We start from the raw sequence: 23,655 nt of genomic DNA on the forward strand, positions 1-23,655 counted from the left end.
ACTGGTAACTCCTGAGCTGCAGGTGGGAGGCCCCTGGTGTGGAGAAATAACAAGGACAGTGATGTCTCTTGTTGGCATTTGAGATTTTTCTAAATAGAATCAGAGGAGTGATTGAACTAGATTCAAGTTTTAAGTGCGGGAAGGTTTATAAGGTTGTGTCTCAGTGTGAAGACCATATGAACACCATAACACAAGACTGAGCCTTACATTTATTGTAACCACAATGTAAAGAAATATTATGTAAATGATAATAAAGTTTATCTAAATAAAGTTTGTCACAGAAAAAAACAAAACAAACAAACAAACAAACAAAACAAAAAAACTCTTAAAAGAATATTAAAGATGCTTTATGTCATTTATCTTTTCTGGTCCTCCACCTGCTTGTCTCCATGGATATGTTATTGTGTAGAATGTTACACACTATTAAGACAACTTGTTTATCTCCATGGAGACGAGCATGTGACACAACCAGACCAAACTGCAAGAATGCACATTTTTGTTCTTTCTGAATGAACAGGTTGACTCCTGTAGGTACAAAACAAGTGACCATGGACCTGTCAATCACCTGTCCACTGAAGAAAAACTCCTTCTTTGTTGGACAGGCTGTAAAAAGAGCTTCTCTCATTTTCTCCATACATAATCTGTAGTAAATCTATCTATATCCTAATACAAAATGCAGGATTTGGCTCAGTGCAGAGATACACTTCCATTTGTGCCATTTTCGACACACTTTCCTTTCTTTGGTCGACTGCAAAAACTGAAAAACAACAAAACAAAAACACAACATATTAAAGACAGAAACATCCCATAAGATGAGTGGTTCAATAGGTTGTGTACAGAACTGATGTATATTGAATAATGGAGCTGGAGGACAGGCCAGAATTCAGTGATAAAATTGACTTTTCCAATCGTCCAGATGTTTTGATCTGCTTTTTTGTTTAAAGGTGCATTGTGTAACTTTTCTGGTGGAGGCTCCATCAAATGCTTTTCTCCATGGAAATGTTATTGCTTTGTCTGGAATGTTTCACAGTATGGCATTAAACCTTTCTATCTTCATGGAGACCAAACCAAGCCAAGTTACAGGTCAGATCTGTGAAGAGGCGACCCTATGGGGTTATTTGTACATGTGTTTTGACATCCACAAATCCAAATTTAATATTTGTAAGTTGTATTTTGGTCTTTACAAATAGATATGTATTTGTAAATATATAATTTTTCAATTGGGGAAAAAAAAAATGTATTTGTGGACTTATTTTTAAGACACTCCACAATCCACAAACACAGAGAGATGCACAAATAGTTGATTCACATGCACAGGTCACAGAGGAAATCTGTGGATTTGTGTAATTGGTGATCCACAAATGCAAATCACATTTTACAAACTGAATTTTCAATTGTACAAGTTTTTTTTTTTTTTTTGCAAATGGACCCGGTCAAGCAGAAGTAAACAACAAGGCCAAAAATTCAAGTTAATGCATCTGATATAAAAATGTATTGAACAGATACATATGTACTCTAGTTTATGAAACTGTTGACCTTTTTTCTGTACCATTTTTGGTTCTAAAGTTCCATACGTTTTAAACAGACCATGTATGAAACATGGAACAAAAATTATTTCCCAAATTTCAAAGACCTGCAAATCATGTAAATAAATGGATGTATTTCATCATATCTTGTGTTATTCCATCTTTGAACTGTTGATGAAGGGACATGATTTAAAAAAAAAAAAAAGTATTTTAAATAAATATTAAAAATTAGCTTGGAAGGACTGACATATTTTATAGAAATAGTTTCCTTTCATTTTGAAGTAATATTAAAGTATTGGGAAGAAAAAAGCGACAAATGATGTAAAATCCTGCACCTTCTACTTGTTTGTACAATTTTCCCTCCGTTACTTTTCCCTCCGTTACCATGAACTTTCTTAATAAAAAATCTCATGAGTCAAAAAGTAAGAGGTTTTTCAACCTAATCTTGTTCCATATGGTAGAAAACTATATGAAGCAAATATTCAAACCAGTTTGTTAAGGATATGTAAGTGAGAACCAAGAGTTATCACTGTTTGGATTTATTGCCCAAAAAGTGCTGCATATTTCATTCCCTCTGTTACCGACATGAGTTTTTAAATTTTTTTCAACAACTTGAAAGAATATCACAGGTTTAACTTGACCCTGTTGGAGTGTAACTCTTTCCTACATTCTGATACTTTACTTATTTCAATAGTTCCTCTAGTTTCTGAATAAGAGACATTTGAATGTAAAAAATCTGCTCCTGTTTCCCTCCGTTACCACTTGACCGGACCCAGATGAAAAAAGATATATGTACAAATACACATCTATTGGTAAAGACCAACAATAACAGACCACAATTTGGATTTGTGGATCAAAACACATGTACAAACCAATGACTATTTGTAGATCATCCTCTGTGCATTTCTGAATATTCATGAGACAAAAGTGACCCCATCCAACCCACAACTCACAGTCAGAATGTCTATTTTTCTTGGAGTTTTTGAGCTACAAAACCACCAATAATTGAATACATGTAAAGTAGAGCTAGTTAATGTCACACTGTGGAACACACCAGACAGAGCAGTGACATCTCGAGCAGGTGGCAAATCTTCCACCATTAAAGTTGTACAGTCCACCTTTAATATCTCTTTACTGGGCCTACTGGTGTTTTTTTCACTATAATCTCACAAAATTGGATCTTATTCCTCCAAAGAAATGTGAATTCAAACACAATGAATCGCGACAGAGGAGCCTACCCTTTACACTGCTGCATTTGGTCGATGGTTTCAGGCAGATCTTTGTTCAGAGTCTCTGGGAGGAAGAAGTTGACCACACAGGAGGTCATGGTCAGACTGCCCATCACGACGTAGGGCAGGACCTTATTGTAAGATCCTGGAAAGTGAAAAGAATATATGGAATTTCATTTTTCATTTGAGGTCAAGGGCAGGACACCTCATCCATCACATGTCTATTGGAGTCGATCAGTGATTCCAAACCTGTGGACCAGACTGGGACAATAAACAGTATAGAGAAGTGGACTAAATGAACGTGACGCCACCTGTAGAGTTCAGCTCCAGCCAAATGAAGCTAATCGAGACGAGTTCAGATGTTTCAGAGGGTGTGACTGACAAGTGGATTAACTGCTCACAGAGACACTGTGGCTCATTTGTATCAAAAACAGACATGGCTGAAGATGGCTTGCAGTTAGCAGCCGAAACATGTCAACAAGGTAAATACACTTTACTGCATTGTCTTTAAAAAGAACCTAAGAAGTTAACAGACATGGCTGTTTACACATTAAAAAGAAGAAAAATGTACATAGAAGACTCAGAAACACGTGCTACAAATGAACATCAACAACCTCAATGAATCATCGACAATTCAGACAGAGGTTTTTCACGCTCAATCGTCTGATTGAAGACCCTTCTGGATTCTAAGAGAATGTGTTGCTCAGTTAAACCATGTACAGCAGCTCTGTTTAAAATGTGGTTGTGGGCGTTGTGAGCTGTTTAGTCCCACTCTAAAGTTACGGACAGTGTGGTTGGACTGTGCTACAGACCGAGGTAGATGACGTATGGCGCGGTGATGCTGCCCACTCTGGCGGCGGAGGAGCACAGGCCCATGCCCACGTTCCGGATCACTGTGGGGTAAAGCTCGGCTGTGTAAATGTAAACGATCCCAAACGCCATGGTGAAGCCAAACTTCCCCGTCATCTCCAGCGCCAGGGCCACAGACTGCAGCGCTGAGGAGGACAAACAACATCACTTGTGCACATGTGGAACTGCACATGACAGCTTTCAATGTTTTATTAATACTTCATTTGGTAGCACCTGTGGCAAATATTTATCACAATTTAACATGACTCATGCAGCAATTTCCTTTTTTTTTGTGTGTGTGATGAATTCTCAAAAGGAAACCCTTTATGTCATCATTACACAACATTCTGTCCAAAATGCAGGCACAGATAGGCTCTGTGCACAACAGCACACAGCTACATCAGGTCAGAGAGACGATTAGTGGCACCTTTTCCCCTGTAATGGAATGTAGTGACAGACAGCTGCTGGTGGACATCACCAACACCAAGTGAAATACTTTACAAATCAGGAGAGAAATTCACTGAATAACACGTGTTTGCAAAGGTAGGCTAGGTCTTTGTGTCTCAATGCTAATGCTAACTTTAATTTACGATGACCAGACGTCCCTGTTTACCCGAGACAGTCCCAGTTTTGAGCCCTATGTCCACTATTTCAGCTGATTTATACAAAATAACACAGGGCTCACAATTGGGACTGTCCCAGTTAAATAAGGAGGTCAGGTCACCCTAGTATTCATGCACCCTCAGCTCCCTGTCACTGCCTCACCTGTCATGGCCTTCCTTTACAGAGGGAACTGTGTTATGAAATTGTTACAATTTATTTGAATTTGTCAAATATTTTTTGCTGTTTAAATTAGATGAATGAATTAGTTTGGCCCTTGGTAGTATATATACTCTATGTTATGTATGTATATTATATATGTTACAGTTAGGGAACATCTGCGACCATGTGAGTGACTGAATTCCATGAAAAGTGTCATTAATTTCTATACTGAGTAACTGCTCGAGGTCAGGGCCTGTATTGTGGTTATGCATTAAAACCAGTTTGAGTCAGGACGCTCCACATGTGAGTTTATCACTTTACACAAGTTAAGCTGAGGACGCACACAATTATTGGCCTGATTTTCCCCTGAGCCAATGAAAAGTACTCCAAATATGAAACACTATCACTGTATAAGGAGGTAAAACAATGTAAGCACCACACAGGGGGTGTGTAGGGGGTCATGGGAAATAGGGACTTTGGAGCAGTGTTTTCTTGAATGCAGGAGAATAAAGATTACTCAAGCATGCAGGAATGATTCTAAATAGAACCCTGAGTGGGTACATGGGGAGGAGAAACAATAACATGGTGATTTTGTCTCCTATAACGTCTCTCCACACTCACTCTCTGGTATGACCTGGATGAGCAGCAGGACTCCGCCTCCGATGAGCAGGAACACGGACAGGAGGGGGCGCCGTGGGCACTTTTTCAGCAGCCATGTTGAAACAACGTATGCAGGAAGTTCAGACGTGGCCGACAGGAAGCAGTTCATGAAGGGGTCACCGCTCAGGTTTGATGTGTTTAGGGACAAGCCAAAGTATCCGATGTTTATGGCCATCCTGAGAAGACAATGACAAGATTAGATCACAATTCACTGATAGAATCTGCTGCTTAAATGTTTAAATACACATGTTTTGAGCATGCATAGACTGCTGCCCCCAACCCGGCCCCGGACAAGTGGAAGAAAATGGATGGATGGATGTTTTGACCTGGAGAATATAATACAAATGTAAAAATGTCTTGTATTTGTATTGGGCCTCTGTAACTGTCACCACTCACTCACTGCACTGGCAAGTGCAGTGAGTGAGTGGCAGGCAAAGAGTGATAGACAGAGAAACAGAGAGAGAAACAGAGAGACCCTCTGTTTGCCTGATGAAGGCCTAGTGCTAAAATGTATGTCCTAATAAATCTTACATTTTGCAAGTAAGACGATGAGATGTGTGGGATTTTTCTCTGTGTTCTTGGGCTGCTTCCTCTCTTACAGTGCACCCGTCTCAAGTAACTGATGTGTGAAGTTCTCATTATTTTACTTCTACGATAAAATTGCAAAAAAAAAAGTATATTTTTTGAAAACTTGCTTTAGAGACATGGAGGTGATAGGCAAGTGAAGATATTGGCCATTCCAGCTTGTCAAAAGCCTGATCTGGTCAGATCTCTGAAGCTCAGAGGCCGGGCCTGGTCAGGACTTGGATGGGTGACCACTGGAAACATCAGGTGCAAAAACTGTTGTTGTGTCCTTAGGCAAGACACTTCATCTACATTGCCCTGTGAAATTGGTGTGTGTGTGTGTGTGAGTGTGTGTGTGTGTGAGTGGTGGTCTGAGGGGCTGATAGCGCAGATTGGCAGCCTCACTTCCGTCAGTCTGCCCGAGGGCAGCTGTGGCTGCAGTACTTCACCACCACAGAGTGTGGAGTGAATGAATAATGCTCTGTGAAGCATGAAAAGCGCTGTATAAAACTGATCCATCATGTCCATCAATATATATATATATATATATATATATATATATATATATATATATATATATATATATATATATATATATATATATATATACATAGGGAAGTGATTTCAGTCTCAGTCTGCAGGGTTTGTGTGTTAAACATGTGTGAAAGAACAAAACACAACTCCAGGTCTGTTTGTGACGAGGAAATCATTAAAACAGAGATTAGAAAATAATGTAATATGGGCCCTTTTAAATAGACAGTTAACAGGGTCAAAAAAGTAGTCTGATACACTGGCCTAAAATAACTCCATTGATTTCATTCATGATGTGGATCTTCGTAAAGTGAAAAGGGCCTCACCACAGCACCAGGCACATGAGGGTGATGCAGCGGATGTTCCTGGACCTCAGCACGTCCACAATGGTGTATTTCTTTGCATCAGAGAGAATCTGAAAGAGAACAGAGGAGAACGGGATGACACCTGACATATATGGATATAGTGGGATGGGAGGGCATCTGACACACTCACCTCTACCTCTTTAAAGATGATTCCAGGCGCTTGTACCTTGTTCTTTTGAGCTGCGTCTCTCACGATGTCCTCGGCTTCGTCCCTTCGTCCCTGAGTGAGGAGCCAGCGCGGAGACTCGGGGATCAACCTGTCAGTCAACACTGCAGCAGTGAGCACACACCTCAGGCTCTTTGAGCTTTTTTCATTACTCGCTGATCTAGATGATGTGATTGATTGTAGAATACTTCTTTGAGAATTACACCTAAAATATATTTTAATTTTAAATTCTATAAAGATGACTTTGACTGTGGACATTCACATTCAAAATCTGATTAATTTTCATCTTTTGGAGAAATAAAATTCTTTAAATGACACGTAAAAAGCCAGATCATCTCATTTCTTTCCGATCATGGACACTCTGATCAGTCACATCAGACACGCCATTTAAACCGTAAAGGAGCAGAAATCCGATTCTTTTCAGATGTTGGTGTGCATGTGAACAAGGCCTCTGTCCCCAAATATGAGGTTCAAAACAAATACAGCTTTTACTTGTAACAGTTTTAATGCTGATTATTCTGAATTACAAAAACATTGGACATGTTGGCTGCATTGTTATGTAATAATTTCTCAAAAAGATTATCCAATCAGAAAGGAGGGGTTTGTCAGTTTCGATGGTGAAATCCTGTTGGTTTAAACCTTAAGTAACTGACCTGAATGGTCTCTACCTAAACCCAGCAGTATACAAGTATGCTGACAATATACTGAGAACAAACTTGATGTGTCTGTAGCTGCAGGTTAAGGTTATCTGCAGCTCTGACAACCCACTGGTTCAGTTATGAGTGTTATGAGTTATGTATGAAGTATGAAGTTATGAGTGTGAAGTATTTTGTAAGAATGCAGGATATAGAGTTCCTTTCACAGTACAGTGTCTTTCATGGTTTGTTTCAAAACAGAGTTAACCTATCCTACATGTGAATGTTCTTACCACCACAAAGGGAAGTAGATGATTGATGTAGTAGCTAACACAGCCAGCAGAGGTCTCCACTCTCTGATGGCGAAGGCGATCCAGGGCAGGGTCATGTAGCCGATACAGTAAAACAAGAAGGCCCCCAGAGTGGTGAAAATGACCCGCATGGTTTTACTCAGCAGCTCGGTGCCTGAGAGCAAACAAACTCTGTTCACTCTGTTCATGTGCACAGTTCAACATGTGCACTATTGGACATTCATAGTTGAGCGTATTTACCGAGTACAAAAGCTGAGATGTAGAGTGAGATCTGTGACGCTCCCACGAAAAGGAACATGAGGCAGAACATCCTCCAGGAGTGAGAGAAGGACTGGAGCAGCACAGACACACACTGAGCTGCCAGCGACACGAAGACCACCTTCTTTCTGCCAAATCTACAAACAAAACACACACACAGGAATTTAACATGACAGGGGAGAAGTCTGTCCAGGTCACTTCACACACTCTGACAAATTATTATAAAGACAAATGGGTCTGGAGCTATATCTAGTCTACGATTCCAGAGGGTGTGACTGACACACGGATTAACCAATCAGAGAGACACATGCTCTGGTCCGGTAATTTTAGGTTTAAACCAAGTGAATTTCAGCACTGAAACTCACAACCCAAATGAGAGACTTGAGAACCAACACACAACTTGACCATTATGTCCAATGTCCAAAGAATAAACCAGCACTCAGGGTTCCCACAGTCATGGAAATCCTGGAAACATCATGGAAATTGAAAATGTAATTTTCCAGACCTGAAAAAGTCATGGAATTTTATAAATTCAATGGAAGTTTTTGGAAAAAATCATGGAATTTTAGTATCTCTGTCACGCAACTAAAGTGTTCAGTTAAGTTCTTATTACTAATACTAGAATAGTAATGATTATTTCTGAAAGTCTGCACCTTTTGTTTTGTTTCATATTTGGTTCTAAAAGTCTGATCAGTTCTACACATGTAGGTGCAGTAAAGTCAAGGAAAATTCACTTTAGGTCATGAAAAAGTCATGGAAAAGTTTTGAAATGTTGGCAGTGAAAGAGTGGGAAACCTGACTATTGTTTCCAGTAAAAGCTTTATCTGATATGAACATATGAACATGTTTATTTCATATCTGGGGACTTACAGTTTCTTTAAACGACACCCACAGGCCTATTGTGAAAGCAGTGTCCTGTTGTGTTGTACAAGAAGGCAATAAAATCAGCTTGATAAAAGGAAATGTCCATTGCGTGTCTTTGTACTGACCCCCCACAGAGGACTGACCTCGAGGTTGGACCTCACAGTGGTTTGTGCAGCTGCACACAGCACATGAACAGGACTGTGAGCAGCTGCATGAGGCTGTGTCCAGGGCCCCTGCACTCTGCAGGACGGACACACGTGCACAGGCTGGACTGAACAGTGAGCAGGTTAAAGGGGACATCTTCTGCTTAATCAATGACTCATATTTTAACCTGCTCGAATGTTTCCTCATCAGAGGCAGTGTTCGTTAAAGCGCTTAACCTAACCAGCCAGTCCCTTTTACATTCTGTTTGAATCTAGTACAGACTGGAACTGGACCACAGAGCGTGAGAAACCTCTGTCCAAATTTGAGACGCTGCAACCGTCTCCCCAAAATATTTGTAACATTTAGAACTAAATATTTAACTTTAACTTAACTTTTACCTGAGATAAATAAGAGCTTGGTGCTGTAATTGTTTATTTAAAATCAACTTTGTTTCTCAGCCCTTTATGTCGTTTCTCCTTTTTTTTTTTTTTTTTTTTTACATAAACCATCATATCTGTTTCTCTGCATCTCTCTGATTGGTTAATCCATCTGTCAATCACACTCTTTGGAATCAGGGAGACAGGACACAGCTCCAGACCCACTCATCTCTGTAAAGTTTTGCCAAAGTGTGTGTTTCCGACTGGACAGGTAATAAATCCCCACAATGCAACGCTTCAGCCAAAAAGTAGACTACAGTATCATTTTTTTGCACTGAAAAACGTGTCCTCACTGTGAGTGAGCTTGCATCTCCACAAACCTGGCCTGGCGTACGGCCTCTTTTTGGTTGTTTTCAGAGAAATGTTGTTCCTTTGGCTCTACAGTACAACATAAAACATATCTATCTCCATGAATAATGTTCTGAAGTGTGGTTTTAACTTTTTGTTTCCGTGGAATCATGCAGGTGACGAGCCACCTCCAGAAAGTTACAGTTTTGCTTTAAGAGGCCTTTTCTGTCAGCAGAGGGCGCAAAAGCTTAAAACAAGCACCTAGGAGACTATTGTTTTGTGTTTTTGGTTTTTCTGGTCTGTTTCTAATGTTGTTTCCTCATCACAGACATTCCTGAAGTTGTTTTGTTGTTTCATTCACACACGTTTAACACACAAACCCTGCACATTTAGAGTTCTTCTCTCAAACAGTTCCATCCTGTGATGTCATTTTACAGGAAGTGCTCTACTGTGTTTTTAAACTCCACACTAGAATCATTTGGAGCATTTCAGACATGGAACTAAAGGTCAAAGCAGCTGTTAACTGAAAACTACTGTATCGCTTCATGACATCACAAGATGGAACAGAGCATTTGTAGTTTTGGAGATGTAGACATGATAATGCAGGATTATTCAAACATGTGTGAATGAAACGAGTCAATTTTGTGTAATACAAAACCGTTCGTACCACAATACCACATTCTGTTCATACCACAATTTTCATGATCATAAATATGTTTTCGTGAATTGGAAATGTGCTTAAGTGGACTTGAAACTTGTGCCACTTCTCGTCACTAGATGGCGGTATTGAACATGAGTTAATATGTAATCCTACTATTTGTGGATCAGAAATGTGACGACGAGGATTTTATAATTAGGTCATTCACTTTCACCTACAAATCTAATCGTGTCAAATTATTTTTTGAGCATTCTCAGCCCTATATTACAAAAAACTCGACTCTTGTGAGCTTTAAGTCATGTTATAATGTTGAGTTTTGTTTTATTCACACATGTTTCATCATAACCCTTTAGTCTTATTCTGTCTGCATCACCGAAACCCAAAATGCTCTGTTCCACCTTGTGATGTCATGTAGTGGTGTTTTTCTAGTCCACAGCTCTTTTCATCTTTAGTTCAATAGACAGTGTTTGCTGTTTGAGAGAAGAACTCAGTGTAAATGTGCAGGGTTTGTGTGTTAAACATGTGAATGAAACAAAACTCATCTCCAGGTGTGTTTGTGATGAGGAAACATTAGAATGTGTCATGTGGGCCTTTAAAGCCTAAAGTCGTGCACCTGTCTGACAGCTGTCCTGAGATGAGGGAGCCGAGCAGGTATCCCACAAACAGAGACGAGGAGGCGAAGGGGACTTTCCACTGGTCATCACAAACAAGGTCCCACTGGAAAAACAAAACAAAACAAAACAGCAAGCATTGGTTCAAATCATCTTTATCAGGGGTGTCAAACTCATTTTGTTCCGGGGGCTGTATCCAACCGACTTTGATCCCAAAGGGGCCGGATCAGAAAACTCATGTCATATAAACCCCGAAAAATAACAATAAGTTCAAATATTTGTGCAGAGAAACACAAATCTATTACAGAAATATTTTTTAATTGATGAACTCTTTCTTTTACAAAATATTATAATATTATGAACAACCTGAAACTTCAAAAAAAAATACAATTTCAACACAATGTTTTAACATGAACTTGTATGTAAACAGGAATAAGTCAGTTTTTCTTGTAAAATCCTGCACTCGGCTCTACTTTTTTCATGTTGGACATTTTTCTGATGAGGGTGTCACGGTCAACAGTCAAAACGATCGTCCTTTAAGAGCGTTTGGAAAGAGACAAGTCTTCATTTGTGCTGCTCTGGTGGGAGGGGCCACGTACAGAGGTGCTGGAGACGCTGCTGTGATAAACACCACAGAAAATTAACAAGATTTTAATAGAAAATATAATTTAAATATTTTAGCAGAAAATCAGCCGAGAGACAGATTAAAGGTCTTGGAGGGCCGGATCTGGCCCCTGGGCCGTATGTTTGACACCTGTGATCTATATAATTACACATATTATGTAATCATAAAGTAATCAAAGTCAGAGTGATTTTACTATTGTAATATATTGTGTGAAATATAGTTATATAATTGTCTTCATTATTTACAACATAAAACTAACAAAAACATTATTAGATATTATCAGCCTACACAGCAAAAACTGAAGAGTTAAAATTGCAGGGTAACATATTTCAGAATTGTTTATTTTAACTATCTGAGAGTTAAATGGGGGTTTGAGTTGGAGTTATTTGTCAGAGTTGATATGGTTGAAGTTCAACTTCCCTTAGTGTTAATTTGGCTCCTCCCACCACCACTTCAAACTCACAACACACGAGACAAGACCAGTTTGAACCAGTTTTGAACATAATTTCATTTCGGCATTAAAGTGTAAAAATAAAACACCTCTGTGTGTTTAGATAAATCAGAATAACTCTACAAAGTGTTATCTGTTTACTTTCAAAATGTTAATATAACTCTTGACTTCAGGGTTAAACAGGGTTAAACTTTGCTCCAGTGTTGCAGTACTTAATTAACATTTCCAAAAATGTTAAATTAACTCTCGAACAGATTGGACTCATTCAAACTAGGGCTGGTATAATTAAGAAGTTGCCGATACGATACATTCCTTGATACCCAGGCCACGATACGATACATATCTCGATACAGTGCACTTCCAGTTTGATACGATATATTTCAAATTGATTCGATATGGTTCAATACGAAACAAAGGCTAAATCATGGTTGTGATACTTACAGTCTTTGTTAAACCACTTCTTGTGCAAAATTCATATGAAACACAAATATTTTAATCATTAAAACAGTGAAAATGTCAAATGTGTTGTGTAAAAGAGTTTCTTTCCTCTGAATAAGCAACAAAACTGTAGCTGTAAAAAAAATAATTTAGTAAAGTATACGAAAATATATTCTTCGATACAGCAGCGCACGATATCCATACTGTATCATCACATTAAACGATACGATAGATCGATATTTCAATATTTTTGCACAGCCCAAATATAAACCCTGAGAAAATCTTAAACTTGATTTTGTGAGAGTCAATTTTAACACTCCACTTTCTGCTGTTTACTATTTTCAGTATTATTCACATTGTATCACCCAGGCCCGTGACAACCTGCACCACGTAACTTTCCTGGCAGAGTGTACGTTGCCTTCCTGTCGCCATGGAGATATAATCGCCCTTTGCTTGGAATGTTCCACAATAAACAAACCACAACTCCAGGTCTGTTTTTGAGGAGGTAGCGACATTAAAACACGTCTAAAAGCTCACAATATAGGACCTAAAAATTGGATCGAAAAGTATGAATAAAAGCAAACACAAAAACCTATGTGCATTTCTCATTTTCAGTCTTACTTTTATGCAACAAAAATACTCTAACAATTCATTAGTCAACAAAATGAACACTGCTAATAGACCTGTCATGATAATTCCTATATAAACATTAGAATAGAAAACACACATACCTCTGTCACTATATTGGACTGGTAGATTTCTTTGCTGTAAGTCCATCCGTCTAAGCAAGGCTCCTGGCTCAGAGTGGTCAGATTTACATCTTTTCCAGGAACTAAACCATTTTCCGACAAGTTTCTCACGATTCCTAAACTATACCGGCTACACTGACTCTCTACAATCTGTCCGTCTACTAATTTGGCAGGAATAATGGCACTTCTCCACTCCTCCGTCAGGTTCACATCAGGGATCAGGCAGCGGTGTTTGGGAGTGGACCCTATAAACACCATGTACAGTCCGTTGAAGCCGGTGGAGATGAAGACGGTGTTCAAAAGAAAGAACGTAGTCCAGAAATAGGGTCCGGTCTGTCCCAAAAAGGCAGTGTCCTCGTCAAAGTCCGACATAATTCCAGTCCTGGGCAGATGTGAAAGCGTGCAGCCCGGAGACGGTTTGGGACAATGGAGGAGGCAGGGGGCAGGCTGCAGGGCCCCTGTTAGTGGGATGGTGTCAGACTGAGTTACAGTGAAATGACTACAAGAAGTTTTAAAAAAAAATAAATAAAAATATAAATATAAGTTTAATAATATGAAAGATTATCATGTCTATATGACTAATTCTCTATTGGATAACACTGAGATGGGGCAGGAACAATTTAAATGTACAATAGTTCATTTGCAGATGTGCTGTGGTTTGATAAATACAGTGGAATAAAACATTGTTACTGTAATCTAGTACTACGGTACCGTTTTACAACTACTATTACTACAACAAATGAAACAAAAACTTACCAAGTGCAAAAACAAGCAGAGTAAAATTAAGATACAATGTCAAATTAAAGCTCAATGATTCAATAAAAAATAATAAGAATTATAATTTTAAAATCCTATTTGCATAGTCGACAGTCCAAACGTGCACCATTGTCTAAAGTTAAAATTCATCTGGTAAAAATGCTCACAGTTCTCCAGCTAAAGTAAATTAAGAGAAGCCCTCAGTGCATGAAGCTGAAAGTGTTTTTCCTCCACGACATTCTTCACGTTTAAACAGTCCAAGGACGAGCACGTGGGGCTCAAATGTTGCTAAGTAGCATTAGGGCTCCAGCTAAACATTTTAACCACTTAAACTGCACCACACATGAGACTGTTTAGGAGCCGTCTGTGCATAGTAATAGACAATCCTCTCACACTCTTCTCTGACTCTCTCCTCGGCTCACCTGACTCTCTCTCTACTCCATCTGACCCTCTCCTCTACTCCATCTGACCCTCTCCTCTACTCCCTCTGACCCTCTCCTCTACTCCATCTGACCCTCTCTCTACTCCATCTGACTCCATCTGACCCTCTTCTGGAGGACTTGAGAGCCTAAACCATTTCCAGCTTTGAGTCCTGGGTCTTCAAATGTGAGTCTGTAGACTGTAGCCAGACTGTGGTACATGCTCCACTAGTGCTTGGTCCTTCTGGTGGATGCTGGTCGTTTGCAGTTTCATTGGGTAAGTTTTGAACTAACAAATGAATGATGGAACTTGTGGAGACACAAGTCCAGGGCTTGAGTACTACATCTGTGCATTCTTCTGTCCATACCACCTCAGTCACACATGCGTCTATCACAATAAGTGTGCTTTCATTATTTAAAGACTAGTGATCAGTCTTTGCAAAAATCTGGACAGCAAACCTCAAACTCCTAATTATAGTCTTTAATCAAAGAACTCAAATGTTTTAAATCTATTGGCAAATCAGCAGATTTTGGTCCATGTCCACCTCCAGCTGCTTTTGATCCTTTGAGTTCCTAAGTTGTTTTTCCAGCTTGTGCTGCAATTTATTTTTAGTTGCATTTTTCAACTCAAAAAAATAATTTGCTCAAGTTCCCGAGGACATGAACGCAGCATAAAGTTCATAGAGTTTCACTAGAGAGCAAATTGGCAAAGATGCAAATGAACTTTGTAGCAGTAATAGTTTTGAGCCTCATTTGAACTGCTCCTCATTGGGCAGCACCTGAGCTCATGGTCATAAAATTTCGAAATATATTTGTAAATAGTTAAAGACATGTTTGACTTTTTGAACCTGTCGTAAACGTGTGTGGCTGAGATGTGCTTGTTGTTTTATGGGCATCGTGTTTCATTGGCTTTGACCTGCAGTTTATTCACATTATATCTGAACAGTTTTCTTAGGAAGATCTAATTATGACTGAACATAGAAAGTAAAATAGAAGTGAATGTCAGGGTGTAGGCAAATGGCTGCAGAGGCCTTAGGAGACATTATAGAACAATGCAGCTCTGTTAAAGGAGAGTGGACCTTGGACCACACTTGAGCCGTATAACCACACTGTTAGTTATTAGAATGCACTGGTGTCACTCTCAGATGGAGCAGGATTCTGTATCCATTATAAACATGATGTTTTCACACATAACACTACCAAGAATTACTGTAAGTCATCCCTGAGTCCCTTTAGAGGAACGACATTTTCTTTCATCCTACACACACTGATGCCGTGTATCCCAGATATCCAAGCACTAATTCGTATTTTTAAACTATCCAAATGATTTTAGTGAAGGTGTATGGAGTTTAAAAACACAGTGGATTGCCAAATGAGAAGAGCTCAGCCTAAATGTGCAGGGTTCGTGTGTTAAACATATGTGAATGAAACAAAACACAACTGCAGGTCTGTTTGTGATGAGGAAACTACCTCATAACACAGACGATTAAATAGTGTCATATGGGCCCCTGATGAAGGATTTCTGACGGTCGTGTGAAATGTGATTCTCTGGTTCTTCACCTGAGAACCAGATCACACTTTAACATATGTGAAGAAAACTAACAGCAAAGGGGCCACTGAATTTGAACTCCTATCAACCTTTGCTTTCATTAGCACGTAAGATCTGCCCCAGAAGCCCTCCTGACGGCTCTGGAGCACAGGGCTGAGGATCCCGGTCCAGTGTTGAACCTGAACATTTATTTGAGTGATTTTAGAGTTAGTCCATTAACATAATAGTATTTGATCTGTAATGTAGGTGTCGTGGAAATTATTTAATCAATTTCTGATCCTTGTGAGTTATGGAACAGAAAGCAGTTTTATTCTTTGTTGCAACAGATCCCTCCCTGGGTCCTGAGCAAGTCTCTCTGAGTGTCCCCACTCTTCCTCCCAATCCCCAGAGCCTCCGAGGTTGCAGTATTTAGACGACAATGACAAAACGTCAAACATTACAATGTGAAAAGGTCGGTCACATCATGGTAAGGTGTGACCGGGCAGCCCTTGATGACGATCACGAGTTGGTTTGGACTCGGGATGAACATGTGGAGTTTAAACAAGGTTAATACAAGGTGAGGCTCATTTCAAGAGAGAGTTGTTTGGTCTGATTGTATCTGTAAATACTCTTGACGAAACTGAGGAGATTAACAAACAAGATGGAACAAAAAGGTGTTACATTTTACATCTAGAAAGTATAAACCAAAATTATTCTAAACCCAGTATTTTATTTTCAATTACAGTATGAACAGACACTTGGGGCTTCAGACGGCTGCATGAGGAGACTACATTTACATTTCAGAGCCAGAGTTTTATTGTCACTTATTGTCATAAAAGTGAAGAAAAAAATGTGGATAGCCCTTTGCTTGTCCTTTGATTTTACGGTTTAATCTGCACAAATAATCTACTCCAATGACCTGACCAGACACAGCTCTGAGGATCCACTGCAATCTCTGGCGCCCCGCAAGTTGTCCCCGCCCCCAGTTTGACAACCACTGCTTTGAAACTCACTTCCAGACATATAGGCTATTTTTTTGTGTGTGTATGTGTGTGTGTCGACAAATAGCATCTTATTTCACTCGTGGTTTGGTCAGTCTGCATGGCGTTGTTGGGTTGAATCGTGTTTCAGGTCTGGTTTCAACGCTATAAATAAATGCAGCGTGATATTGTGGCCGCAGGTTCGCGTGATAATCATGATCCAATCCTCAAATCTGCGTTGTGTCATAAATGTAAATTCCATGCGAACAGCCCTATCACTCAGTAACTATACTGTGCACTCTGAAGACACGAGTGGGAGGGATTATTGTCGCTTTCAAAAGTCAGCTTTGGAAATGTTCCCTGTAGTCCCCTAGCTGCCCTCGTCTGTGCGTAAAACCGTGCGCGCTTCCGACCATGACAGACTACGACTACGACAAATCCACCGCGTTTTTGGGCGAATGGGGCTCGTACCAGTGGCGCCTCCTCATCCTCCTCTCCTTGACCATCGTCCCGAACGGCTTTACCGGACTGTCCATCGTGTTCCTAGCGGACACCCCGAGCCACCGCTGCCACATCCCCGCCGAGGCGAACCTGAGCGCGGCGTGGATGAACAGCAGCATCCCGTTGGAGGTGGAGCAGAGCAGGGACAGCGACGCAGCGGTGCCGAGTCGGTGCGCTCGGTACAAGCTGCGAGTGCTTCGGGAGTTTTCGGAGAGGGGACTGGAGCCCGAAGACGTGAACGTGTCGCGCGTGGAGACTGAGCCGTGTTTGGACGGGTGGGAGTATGACACCAGCGTCTACACGTCCACGATCATAACAGAGGTGAGTGGGGGACTAGTGGAACATGGACCGAGCTATTCTCATGCTTGTCACGTTGCTTTTTTGGTGGTGAATATCTGTAGATACTAGGGGTGTAACATACCCAAGTCTCACGATACGATATCATCACGGTATGAACCTCACAGTACGATATTTATTGAGATATCATAGAAAGCTCACGATTAGGGATGTAACAATATCCAAATCTCTCTGTACGATATTTTCACACTATACATCCCATGATATGATATTTTCACGATACAGTGGTCCCTCGTTTATCACAGATTACATTCTAAAAACAACCCGCGATAGTTGAAATACGTGAAGTAGTCAACTTTATATTTTACAATTATTATATCTGTTTTAAGTCTGTAAAACCCCTCAGCACACACTTCATACACTTTTCTCAGACAGGACAGGTGCAACCATTTTTGCATTCTTCTTAAAAAAAATATTGCTGCTGTCGTCCTGATGTTATTTTCCTCCTTCTTTACGCAACCGAAAATTAATTTATTCTGTAATGGAGCCCTACAGCGCAGAGTCCTGCATGGGTCCATTTTTGGAGACCCGCACCGGCGCAGTACAGGACCTCACCTGCCCGCACCTAACCTAGGACTGATTCCAGGACTGAAGAGGAGGATTAAACCAGGACTGAACTAGGACTAAACCAGAACTGAAACAGGACTCACTGTCGGGACAGGCTCAGAGGTGACTGCAAGAGAAGGGATCCACACAGAGTGCCGCACCTCACAGTAAGTGTGGCAATTGCGCTGCACTTCAGAATCACACTGCTAGCGATCAAACATTTATGTAAATTTGGCAAATTGAACACATTCTGTACTGTACAGGAGACACGGCACGGAGGAGATTGATTGACAATGGTCTACAGACCCTTAGCCAATCAGGACGCAGGGAGAGAAACACAATACGCACTCATACTCTGTAAAAAAAAAAAGCATGCAAAATTGCACTAAAAAAATCTGCGAAACAGCGAGGCCACAAAAGGTGAACCACGATGTAGTGAGGGATGACTGTATACATCTCACGGTATAGTTATTGCAATATTTTGTGGAGGCTAACAGAAATATTAATATGCTACTTTTCCCTCTTAAAATGCCTTGACAAACCTTAATCCAAAGAACTAAGACTTAAAAGTGCTTAGAACTTAGAATTTCTTCTTGTAGTCTACACTGAAATGGAGCAAAGGTTCATGGTCTATGTCAGGGGTGTCCAAACTTTTTTCATCAAGGGCCACATATCTAAACACAGACGAAGCAGAGGGCGACAGACTGGTGCTCAGTACAGGGAATAATTGAAATGTGTGCATGTTTAACACGTTAGAATGAGCCATCAGTCTTTAATCAGGCTAAGATCCTTAAAATATAAAATAAAAGATCCTAAATATTAAATATTAGCTTTATCAAGGTAGATTTTCCCAAAAAAAAACTTGCAGTAAAAGAATATTTTTTAATTGATGCAAGGTAATTTGGGCCAATTCACCTGGAAGCCTGAGGGCCAAGAAAAAATTGCCTGAGGGCCGCATTTGGCCCCCGGCCCATAGTTTGGACATGCCTGGTCTATGTAGTTCCCTCTGTCTTTTTTATCTATTGTTGCACCATAACTCTTCATTTAAGCAAAAAGACTTGTAATTCGATATGTTGTGATGGTCCACGATATTATTGTGAAAACTTTGACGATACGGTATCACAATATTTTGGTTATTGTTACATCCCTAGTAGATATGGTAAAATATTGTATTGTTTATTTAGTATAGTGCACATTAATGAGCATTACTGTAGCTTAAATGTGCCAGTTTGGGCTGCAAAACTCTTTTTCAACTGGAGACCCTGGACCCAGCAACACACAAATCCTAGAAGACTCAAAACAATTATTGGTAACTAACAGGGATGTAACAATAACCTAAATATCGTGATATCATATCGTCAGAGGTCTCACAATAATATCGTGGACCATCACGGTATATCGAATTACAAGACTCTTCACTTAAATGTAGAGTTATGGTGCAGCAATGGCTAAACAAAACAGCGGGAACTACATAGACCATGATTCTTTGCTCCTTTTCAGTGCAGGCTAACTGTTCTAAGCACTTTTAAATCATAGTTCTTTGGGTTAAGTCGAAAAAGCAGCATATTCACAGTTTTGTTAGCCTCCATAAAATATCGTAATAAATATCGTATTGTGAGATGCATATCGTGAAACTATCCTACAGAGAGATTTGGGTATCGTTACATCCCTCGTAACCAACTGTTTTTGAATGGGCTGGTCATGATATCTTCTCATTTTCTCATATTATTTTCTGATCTAAACTTATAATATAGTTTCCTCATCACAAACAGACCTGCAGTTGTGTTTTGTTTCACATGTTTAACACACAAACTGCACATTTAGGCTGAGTTCTTCTCTCAAACTGAAAATACAGGAAGTGCTCCAGTGTGTGTTTTTGAAACTCCACACACCTTCACTAGAATCATTTGGATAATTTCAGCCCTGGAATTTCCAATATCTTCAAAACTAAAAGTCAAAGGTAGTTGTTAACTTGAAAACTACCATTTCATGACATCACAATGTGGAACAGGGCATTTGGAGCTGCGGAGATGTGGACGGACTTAATAAGGATTACTCAAACATGTGTGAATGAAACAAAACAACATTCTAACACGGCTTAAAGCTCACAAGAGTCGATTTTGTGTAGTATAGTGCCTTTAAGCATTCAAAATACATCACGGGGCTGCATGATATTAGAAGTAACTGCACTGTAAAATCTAAGTAGACCTTGAAAAAAACTAGGAAACTGATTTCCTTGAAAAATCTGACTAAAGTGAAGTGTGAATCTAAAGCTGAGTTTACAAGTAACTCCTCAGTGTAGTGTGCCGTAAATTCCTCTTTCATTTAACTAGGCACAGCAAGTGAAGTGAACTTTAGTTTTCATTTATAGAACTCATGTTGTGAAGCTGAGCCAACGAATAAGTGGCATTCCTCAAATCTGAAATATGTAGTAACATTTACTTTAAGAGTAAGTTCATCTTCTGCTAAAAACATGGAAACTGATTGCCTTGAATTGAACAAGTTAATGTTAGTTCTATACACATGTTAGAGTAAAAACAGGTTCTTTTCTACTGTAAGCGCCATTTCATAAGATTACATATTTCAATATAATTAACAATTCATAAAGATTCATGTGCATTTTTTGTTTAAAAAGCAATTTAATATGTTTAAGTGCATGATTTATGTTTGACTCAAAAGAAAGAAAAAGTGATACATGATTTGAACATTGGGGGCGCACTAGTGCCTATCTGTTGTATTCTCATGGAATTACATGTGAAGAAATGTTTTTCTTGAACTTGTTGACAATAAAGAAACAGATGGCTGGAGCAACACGGTCGTTTTACCGTGCTGCAACGACATCAGGTTGTAAACGCGTAAGACAGGCTCATTAGTCATCTTTCTTTATGAAGAGGTTAAATTAGTAATAAGGAGAAAACGAGTCAAAGATTAGCCTCTACATCTACAATAAAGTCATTTAGATCTGCACCAGGTAGGATTTGTGTATTTATTAGTCTTTGAAAAAAACATAGCAAAGGTTTTGTTCAGCTTAAGTTCAAACACATCATAACATTTGTAATAAAATAATAAAATAATAAAGCTCGGTCATTCCATGTCAACTCAACCAAGGCCCCTGAACTTAGAGCTCAAAAAATACCGGAAGAAACAAAACAGGAGAACAGGTTGAATCGAGCACAGATTGAATGAACAGCAGAAGGATATAGAGACCGAGACTAAGTTTATATGATGACGGTCTGAACAGAAGACACAAAAGTGGTGTTGCGTCTTCACTTTTTGTTCTGTGCTTAGATGAGTGTTTTTGGGAGGAAATCTGTGCGCATACGGTGACGCAAAAGTGTGTAGAATTGGATTGTGTATGCATGCCAGACGGCTCGGTGATGACGCTAGGTGGTGATGTATGAGACATAAACACGCACGCGACGTGAGCAGATCTGACCAAAGTTTTGCGTCTTTTGCAGTGTAGATGGAAACGCTGCGCCAGAGTGTATTTAACTTTTCTACTCTGGAGGCTGGTTTCATATTTTTGCATTTTAAAGCCCCAAAAACAGTCACCGTCTGAACGAAAGGCACTTCCAATAAAATATTTTGTAGTTTTTACCCGCAAGTGTTCTTGTGTAAACAGGCCCTGAATGAACAGCAGGAGGATATAGAGTCGCTCTGGGAGGATCAGGGAATGAGTGGCGACTGTAAGAAAAACAGGGAGGAAGCAAAAGGAGGAGACAGAACAGACTGGAAATGGAGCTGGACTCTTGGCAATAACATGTCACTGTTGAAGTTACTAAGGTCAAGTTGACCTCAGTGTAATTGATAAGTGTAAAGGAAATTAAATTTAGAAACAACATTTGGTCTTGTAACTGAAACTCATTAAGTTGAGAAAGACCCTTCAGTGAGTGTGTATACATGCACATGAGTAACCCGGTTATTAGCCATATCCCGGTTATGTCAGTATTCAAGTTACTGTGTTTACATGCGCACTGAGAAACCTGGACACTCATATTCGCGTGTACATGATCAAATGGAGTATCCCGGTTTCTTGACATAATCTTACAAATGCGCAGGCGCAAAAATTAACTTAAATCAATTTCATAAACCAGGAAAAATACAAACCGTGAGCTCCTTTAGCATAAGAAGCTAAGGAGCTACGAGATCTCCCACAATCCACTGTGCAGATTCTTCATTAAAATCTTCTGCATAAATAAACTCAACTTTACAACATATAAACCATAAACACTATAGACACATCAGCCCGTTTGATCAGATAATTCAGCTCTGATCACATTTGTTTACGTTTTACAGAAACGAAACTTAAGACCGTTTGGCTAATTAGCATAAACTGCTAGCGGCGATAAGAACAACTCGCTCCTTGCGCCGCTGATGTGATCAGTTTTTTTTTTTTTGGACTAAATGACACGACTCAGTGGATTATGTGTGTTATTTCTGTGACAGAAGAGGCGCTAATGATGGTGAGTCTGTTCTGTGCATATAGAGTATAGGAGATAGTTCATGTTTTAGCTTTTCAGCGTCACACGAGTGCAGGTCGTACGAGTGTCAGATTTGTACGTATGCAAATTAACCCTAATGTTAGATTTTACAGTGTGTAATGCAAGTGTGGAGCATTGTGTTAGTAGCCAAACTATTTGTCACAATGAACATTGAACTTGAGCCTGGTAAATACAATAGCATTTGTGTTCAAAGGTACTTTGATAATAAGTTGGTATAGAACATTAACCTTCTGATCTGTGGGCAGTTTCCCATACACCGGGCCACTGCTGCCTGTCCTAAAAGAGGTCACAGTCTGGTTCTGTTTGTCCTGGAAAACCAAATGAAATGAAAATGGTGCTGAGTTTGTGGTCTGAATTTTATTTTCTGTTCTGTAGCCACAGCCAAGTGTCCCGCTGTCTCTCAAGTATTCCAGGTTTAGAGATACAGATCAATGTAGAAAAGTGTATTGGAGCACGTATGGCTTCAGGATATGATGAGGGGGAATGGAAGGAGCAGCAGCCAGAGCGGTTATGAACATCTCCTAATGTTTCTTCACTCTTGTATCTGTTGGCAACGAGTACCAACAATCAAAACCCAATGGAACTCAATGGATCTCAAAGCTCAGTGGATCCCTCTGTCAGACTTGTTCAAAAGTCTTATAGTTTGGTTCAGATGATATCAGGCCAGTTCTGCTCTACTTTTCTGTGCTTTAAATTTATTTATTATAAAATTCAGTAGTTTAGCAGTACAGTGTGAAAAGTTTGGTTGTTTTCTTTCAATTTCAAATAAGACTAGCACATATAATTAAATGATTAGTAAAACAGAACTGCCTTGGATCCAGAATAAAGGTGTGCAAAAAAATATCTAAATATCGATATATCAGATTGTTTAATGTGCCGATACAAGATTGATATTGTGGGTTACGATATATCACCAAGAGTATTTTTTTGTATATTTTACTAAAT

General features: G+C 39.6%; 2 protein-coding genes across 2 annotated transcripts in view; one reads left to right on the top strand and one right to left on the bottom strand.

The window, feature by feature from the left end:
• Nucleotides 1-687: 687 nt before the first annotated feature.
• LOC110160288 (solute carrier family 22 member 4-like) lies at nucleotides 688-13,493 on the bottom strand. The gene is made up of 10 exons (XM_055148280.1): nucleotides 13,104-13,493; nucleotides 10,861-10,964; nucleotides 7,839-7,993; nucleotides 7,581-7,752; nucleotides 6,611-6,743; nucleotides 6,448-6,536; nucleotides 4,988-5,202; nucleotides 3,568-3,750; nucleotides 2,765-2,900; nucleotides 688-757 (listed from the first exon to the last, which is right to left on the bottom strand). The coding sequence occupies exons 1-10, from the start codon at nucleotides 13,491-13,493 to the stop codon at nucleotides 688-690; spliced, it is 1,647 nt and encodes a 548-aa protein (XP_055004255.1).
• A 3,670-nt stretch (nucleotides 13,494-17,163) lies between these two features.
• LOC110160287 (organic cation/carnitine transporter 2-like) overlaps nucleotides 17,164-23,655 on the top strand; it is a 28,513-nt gene continuing 22,021 nt past the window's right edge. Inside the window, exon 1 of the mRNA XM_020924917.2 lies at nucleotides 17,164-17,626. Within this exon, the coding sequence (XP_020780576.2) occupies nucleotides 17,219-17,626 (408 nt within the window). The 5' untranslated portion in view covers nucleotides 17,164-17,218. The remainder of the gene's footprint in view (nucleotides 17,627-23,655) is intronic.

Source organism: Boleophthalmus pectinirostris, unplaced genomic scaffold (genome assembly GCF_026225935.1).
Source record: "Boleophthalmus pectinirostris isolate CB_2022bp ecotype Guang Dong unplaced genomic scaffold, ASM2622593v1 HiC_scaffold_12, whole genome shotgun sequence".
Classification (NCBI taxonomy): domain Eukaryota; kingdom Metazoa; phylum Chordata; class Actinopteri; order Gobiiformes; family Gobiidae; genus Boleophthalmus; species Boleophthalmus pectinirostris.

Coding starts and splice junctions, on each gene's coding strand:
- LOC110160288 (XM_055148280.1), bottom strand. CDS start 13,493: ATGTCGGACTTTGACGAGGACACTGCCTTTTTGGGACAGACCGGACCC. Junction 7,994..10,860: donor TCAGGACAGCTGTCAGACAG/GTGCACGACTTT, acceptor TTTTGTTTGTAG/ATTTGGCAGAAAGAAGGTGG. Junction 758..2,764: donor CAAATGCAGCAGTGTAAAGG/GTAGGCTCCTCT, acceptor GTTGTTTTTCAG/TTTTTGCAGTCGACCAAAGA.